At 22.6% G+C, this 6,898-nt stretch overlaps 3 protein-coding genes across 3 annotated transcripts; 2 read left to right on the top strand and 1 right to left on the bottom strand.

Annotated features, from left to right (window-relative positions):
* Positions 1 to 18: 18 nt before the first annotated feature.
* Positions 19 to 690, top strand: Phum_PHUM176900 (leucine-rich repeat-containing protein, putative; the record flags this gene model as incomplete). The annotated part of the gene is made up of 3 exons (XM_002425099.1): positions 19 to 207; positions 284 to 438; positions 537 to 690. The coding sequence occupies 3 exons, from the start codon at positions 19 to 21 to the stop codon at positions 688 to 690; spliced, it is 498 nt and encodes a 165-aa protein (XP_002425144.1).
* Positions 691 to 1,813: 1,123 nt separating this feature from the next.
* On the bottom strand, positions 1,814 to 3,799 carry Phum_PHUM176910 (valacyclovir hydrolase, putative; the record flags this gene model as incomplete). The annotated part of the gene is made up of 6 exons (XM_002425100.1): positions 1,814 to 1,966; positions 2,206 to 2,361; positions 2,451 to 2,585; positions 2,682 to 2,930; positions 3,012 to 3,211; positions 3,703 to 3,799. 6 exons carry the CDS (start codon positions 3,797 to 3,799, stop codon positions 1,814 to 1,816), a joined length of 990 nt encoding a protein of 329 aa, XP_002425145.1.
* Positions 3,800 to 5,169: 1,370 nt separating this feature from the next.
* Positions 5,170 to 6,129, top strand: Phum_PHUM176920 (UDP-galactose translocator, putative; the record flags this gene model as incomplete). The annotated part of the gene is made up of 2 exons (XM_002425101.1): positions 5,170 to 5,917; positions 5,966 to 6,129. The coding sequence occupies 2 exons, from the start codon at positions 5,170 to 5,172 to the stop codon at positions 6,127 to 6,129; spliced, it is 912 nt and encodes a 303-aa protein (XP_002425146.1).
* Positions 6,130 to 6,898: the final 769 nt, after the last annotated feature.

Consider the following 6,898-nt stretch of genomic DNA (forward strand, 5'->3'; position numbering starts at 1 on the left):
TTGAAAATTTTAATTGAAATGAGTTCTCAACAATTAGATTATTCGTTCAGGGGTTTGATCTACGTGTCTGACATTCAACAAACCAGACCTAGAAATGGTTTGAAACCTTACAAAAGATCACCTGCTGGAAGATTTTGGTGTAGTTCTTTTAGACTTAATAATAATAATATTGTTAGCGTTCAGGGTATCAGAGATATGGTTTTTCAGGTTAATAAAAAAAAAAATCCACTTCAAAATTATTATTATTATTAAAAAAAATTAACGTTTAGTAATTTTGTTATAGGTTTTTGAAATACCTGAAAATTTAACATGGATCGATTTATCATTTAATAAATTAACGTATATTCATCCGGAATTTTCAGAGCTTAGAAGTTTAAAAATACTTTATTTACATGGAAATCATTTTACTCAATTTACTCCGGTTCTTTATCATTTACAGTAAGCCCGCCTGTATCTTAACATTCGCAGTAGGTTTCTAAAGAAAACTTTTAAATTAAAAAATTTTCATTTTTTAGAGGACTTGATAAATTATACAGTTTGACACTTCATGGAAATCCAATAGAAGAGGTTAAAGGTTACAGACAAAGGATAATATCAGTTTTGCCAAATTTAAAAAGTTTAGATTTTACAAATGTAACAAATTCTGATATTGAAAATGTTGAATGTTTAAAAAATGGCGGAAGTCGGTGACAGGTAAATTAATTACTATAAGCCTGAATATTTTAAAAATGTGTGAAAAAAAAAAAAAAAAAATTGCGAATTAATTTACAATCACGTATATAGAAAATTAATTAAATTTAAAAAAAAATAATGCCAATAAATTAATATAAATAAATTTTATTTATTTAATTTTTTTTTTTTTTTTTTTTTAAAGGAGGCAAGATTTTTTTTTTATGCGTTTTTAATAAATTGAAAAAAAAAAACAAAACAAAACAAAACAAAATCATTTAAAATTATAATTTAAATTTAACTTTAATTAACAATAACAACAAAATAATAATAATAATAATATTTTTAAGTGATTGGATTAAAGTTAAAAAATTTTTTTCACAACCTTAAAAATAATTTAAAAAAAAAAATTTTTTTTTTTTCTTCTTCGTGAATTTTTTTATTTATTTATTTTATTTATTTATTAAAATCTCAAATATGAGAAATTTAAAAAAAAAAAAAATAAGATAAAATTATTAAATAATTTAAAAAATGTTTAATCAAAAAAAATTAAAATAAATTATGGATTACATATAAAATATGTAATTTTTATCATCTTTAATTTTTTTTACATGATAACTAATTAAAATTAAAGCACTTGAATTATCATTAATAATCTAAATATACGAACATTTGACTTAAGACTTTTAAAAATTTCTAAATAAATTAAAATTAATAATATCAATAGGATCAATTTAAATAAGAAGTTCCAAGTACGTAATTTCTAGAATTTCACCGGACTTTTTACATAACATCCCCCAACGAAATTTAATTTTCATTAAAATTTGATTGAATTTGATACTTAAATCAATTCCAATATTTTAAAATAAAATAATCCGTCAGAAATTGCAATTTAATTTAAAAAAAAAAAAAAAATTCTCAACTCCTTACATAACGCCGCCATAGATAAATTAATCATTTATCACAGTTTGAAAAAAAAAAATAATTAATTAATTTTTTTTTTTTTAAAATATTAAGTAAATTTTTTTTTAAAAATATTATTTTTTTAAAAATAAATTTAATATAATAAAAATAATCAATAAATAATAATAATAATTAATTCGTTTTGTTTATAATTAGTATTATCCAAAAAATACAAGACAATTTATATCACACAGTCAACATCATCGACGGTTGGAAAATTACTTCTACTCTCATTCGAAACATCACGAAGGAGAAAAGTTTTTACGATATCCTTGATTCTCTCAGGATTGTTAAGATGTAAATGATGAGTTCCGTTAACTTCGTGAAATTCAACCTGAAAGAAAATTAAAAATCAGGTACTAGTAACAAAAGTAGGTACCATAGTGATACTTTTATGTAGGAAAAGAAAAACGTTAGTTACCAAATAATTAATTATTAATATTATTTTTCCAAATGAATAAATATATTTAATTGCTTGTTATTGTAAAATAAATTTTAATGTTTTTAACTTATGTAATGGCTTTAATTTAATAGAAAAAAAAAAGAAAAAGTTAATAATAATAATAAACTTACGGATGTATTTTTTTTTAATTCATCAAGAACAGTATGATAATATTGCGGTTTTTGAAAAGACATTCCAGGTTTACCTTTTATGTTAAGGACGAAACATTTTATGTTACGAGCAAATTCCATGATCAATTCAAAGGATAAAAATCCTAATCCTGCTGCCTGAAAATTAACAAATTGAATTTTTTTAAATTATACCAAATTTTATTGAAAAAAAAAAATTCATTTTGAAAAAAAAAAGAAAGAAAAACCTTTAATCTAACATCTCTTGCAAAATAATAACCGTCACCTCCCGGAGAAGGACTCATTCCTCTTTTCATTAAAATTTTACATGAATCTCTTGTCACAGAACCTTTGTAAGCATTTTCCACAATGTTAATCATTTCCTAATAATAATAATAATAAAATTTTGTTATTTTTTTTTAATATGAGGTAAATTTAAAATTTGAAAAAGTTTCCGTTTCCTTTTTTTGGATTCTTACTTCGTAATCATAACAAGGAATGTTATCTTCTGTCAATTTTTCATACTTTAAAATTTTATCTATATTTTCACCGGCTTTATTAACCTGATATGGAGGTTCTAATATTGTGGGACTGACAATGTCAATCGATATCAATTTATCAATATCATTTGGAAAACATCCAGCATATAAAAATCCTATGGCACCACCGAGGGAATGACCTAATATGGTAACTTTTTGCCATTTGAAATAATTAACTATTCTTCTAACCTAAAAGAAATGACATTATTAAATTTGACAACATTGTAAGAATACAATAATAATTAATGAGAAATTAATATGTACACTTACTACATAAACGCCATCCCAAAATAAATAATACATTTGACCAGGAGGATAATGAGATGATAAACCATGTCCGGGCAAATCGATTGCCAAAATGGATATTTCGGGTAAGAGATAAGGAGATAATTTATCCCATGTGCCTGCATTGTCCTGCCAACCATGCAGTGCCAGCACTGGTTGTTTCGTTTTCGAACCCCACCATACTCCTAAAAATAAAAAAATAAAAATTTTTTTTTTTTTTAAAAACCCTTTCATCGCAATTTGATCCTAAAATTTTATGCCAATTTATGTTCTTACTATTTGGCAAAATCATCAAATGAGCTTGGGCATTGCAATGTGAACTTCTACATTCTAAGCGTGGGATAATTGTGCTTTTGTTTGTGTAGTTTTCAATAATTGATGAATTTCATATTCTACCACACAGTCATATTAATCCACATGTCAGTTTGATTTTTATTTTCAGCCCTTAGAATTCAGATAAATGCTGAGGATTAAAGACTGGTCTATGAATAAGCTGAATAAATGACAGCTCAAATGATTAATTACATGATTGAATGATTGAATGATTCTAAATGAACAGTCATCGCTAATGTTACTCTATTAATTGTTTTGATATCTATTGATATTTTGTATGAAAACAAAAAAATATATATACATTTACTAAAAATGTAATAAGGTTTTTTTTTTAAATTCTTACCACTTATGTGACCCCAAGGAACAGGAATTTGAATTTCTTGCTTAGCTAAATTCCCTGAATTTAATGAAATAGATGAATTTCTTTCTTTACTCTGCATTTTTTTTATTTTTAAATTTTGAATAAAACTGAAACAATGTTTAAAAAGACTAAATGTTAAATTTTTATATAAAAATTATTTTTTAATAAATCAAAAATGAAATAATAAAATTTAATATAAATATGATTTCGACAATATTATAGAATAAAAAAACCTTTAAGTTCATTAATGCAAATAAGTATCGAATAATAGTATTGACAAATTAATAATTCATAACTACATGCATGATTTAACAAAATTTTAAAGGAATGGCATTGAAAAAACTATTAGAGACTAATTAAATTTTCTATTTAACATTTTAATGAGTATGAGTAAAAATAAAGGAAATAATTTTTTAACTGAAATGCTTATAAAACATATTATTAGTGTTTATTTTACTAGTGATTCAAAAATTTTTTTTTTTTATAATTATAAAATTTTAAAACACTCGTAAGTTACATATTTTAATTAAGTTTTTTTTTTTTTTTACTAACTTGTTGTAATAATATAAAAACCTTTAAATCAAATAGACTTGCAAATAAAATTATTAAATTAAAAAATAAAATGTACACATTGAAAAATAACATTATTTTTTGTCAAGAATCATTTTCAAACAGAGTCGTCAATTTTTTAAACAATTTTATTTATTTGCAAGAATCACTTTTAAACGCAGTCAATTTGTAACTTACATTAATGGATAAAAGTCAAATTATACAAAATAGTACTGGACTCTTTAACTTTTATTTTTCTTCCTTTCTAAAAATTTTTAAACGACCTTTAAAACTATTTTAATTAGAAATAATTATTCCAAAATGCCGAAATTTGATAAGGAGTCTAGCTCCACGATTATTTATATTTTAATTTTTATACATTTTTTAATTTTTAATTTTAATAATTTTTTGACTTTACTTATTAAATTTGTGTCAGTTTTTAGATAAAAAATTAAGTGAAATGTTTGTTTCTTTTTTTTTTTAAATCAGTTTAATAAAAATTAGTGAATAATTTATCATTTTGACTTTTATCATTTGACAGTTGAACTATTAAATATTTTTTTTTTTTTAAGAAATAAATTAATTTTTTTTGTCGTAGTACTTGTTTTTTATATTCAGTGTAAAAAAATAAAAGAATAAGTTAAAAATAAATTTTTTTAATAATCAAGTATAATAAGGCTTAAATAAATATTAAAAAAAGGCTTATAATTTTTTTTTTTTTTTTTGAAATTTAAAATTGAATAAACTTTTACTATTTACACGAAAATTTAGTCGTACGGATTGGTGGGTAAGAAAGTTTATTTTCGTAATGTGACGACGTGGGCATGAACTTTCAATCATTAATAATTAACTAATTTTGTTTTAATTTTATTTTCAATCATGGCAACACAAAAGAATGATATGAAATATGTTAGTTTAGTTGTTCTTACTATACAAAATGCAATGTTAGGATTAAGTATGAGATATGCAAGGACTAAACCGGGTGACATGTTTCTATCATCAACCGCAGTGCTTATGAGTGAAATTGTTAAATTAATCATTTGTGTTTTTGTCGTATATACGGAAGAAAATTACAATGTTAGAGGAGCCATAAATAAATTGTATCTTTACATAGTTAAACAGCCTTACGATACTATGTTGATGGGAGTGCCTTCTTTATTATACGTAATACAAAACAATTTATTGTACTTGTCAGCCTCGAACTTAGATGCGGCTACGTATCAAGTGACATACCAATTAAAAATTTTGACGACTGCAATTTTTTCTGTTTTAATTCTGAAAAGAAAATTATTAGTTACTCAATGGATCTCATTATTGGTATTGGTTTTTGGAGTAGTTTGCGTTCAAATGGCTGATACTCAACCCTCAAAAATAACGACACTGCCAGTTGAACAAAACCGCTTTTTGGGATTTGCAGCAGCATTAGGTGCTTGCTGTTTGTCTGGTTATGCAGGGATTTTTTTTGAAAAAAAATTAAAAAGCTCAGATATATCTGTATGGATAAGAAATGTTCAATTAAGTTTTTTATCCATACCTCTTGGATTATTCACAACATTCGTATCAGATTATTCCGCATTGAGAAAAAATGGGTTTTTTTTCGGGTATGATGGATTCGTTATTTATGTGATAATTTTACAAGCTGTCGGTGGTTTGATAGTTGCTATGGTAGTTAAATATGCAGATAATATTTTAAAAGGTTTTGCTACTTCACTTGCAATTATAATTTCATGCATTGCTTCTATTTACCTCTTCAATTTTGTACTGAGTGTTCAATTTATTATAGGAGTAACTTTAGTTATATCATCAGTTTATGGTTACAATTATAGACCAATTGAAAATCCTGCAAAACTACCAACATAATTTTAATGTATGTTATATTATAATTTTGTGGCAAAAAATTACTTAAACTCTATTTTTAAATTTTTAATAAATCTCATAATGGTATAAATGCTTTAAAAAAAAAAAAAAAAAATTTTAAGCCCTTTAAATATTTTTATATGTCTATGTAAAAAAAAAAAAAATATGAATTGTTAAGAAAGATTTTTTTTGTATCGAAAAGTGTGCCACTTTTGTTTTTTACAATACAATTTTTTGTTATGTTATATCTTTCTATATAATAAACTTAAATCTACAAACATCAAATTAAAAAGGGAAAAAAAAAAAAAAATTAAAAAAGACAACAATTTTTTTTTTTTAAAAAAAAAAATTTTATGTATTAAAAAAAAATTAAATATTTTACAAAAGTAAATAATAAGGAATAAAAATTTATAAAAAAAAATATTAATTATACAACATTTTTTAGGTACTAATTAATTTTTATTCAAATTTCAAAAAAATTTTTCATTTCAAATCCTAAATTGGATAAAAGAAAAGAAATTTTTCAAACAAATATTAAAATAGTTTTTATCAGCGATAGATATTTAGAATATCTATATATAATAAATATTTGTCTTCCTTTTATTGTTTACATATTACAATAAAAATTATGAAAATGTTATAAAATTTTAAATAAATATTTATATAAAAATTTGATATTTTTTTTTTTTTTTCATTTGAACATTAATTTATTTAAAAAAAAAAAAAAAATTGATAGACACCATTTACCAATTGTCAATAATAATCAAAAATT

Source organism: Pediculus humanus, genomic scaffold, assembly GCF_000006295.1.
Source record: "Pediculus humanus corporis 1103172107523 genomic scaffold, whole genome shotgun sequence".
Classification (NCBI taxonomy): domain Eukaryota; kingdom Metazoa; phylum Arthropoda; class Insecta; order Psocodea; family Pediculidae; genus Pediculus; species Pediculus humanus.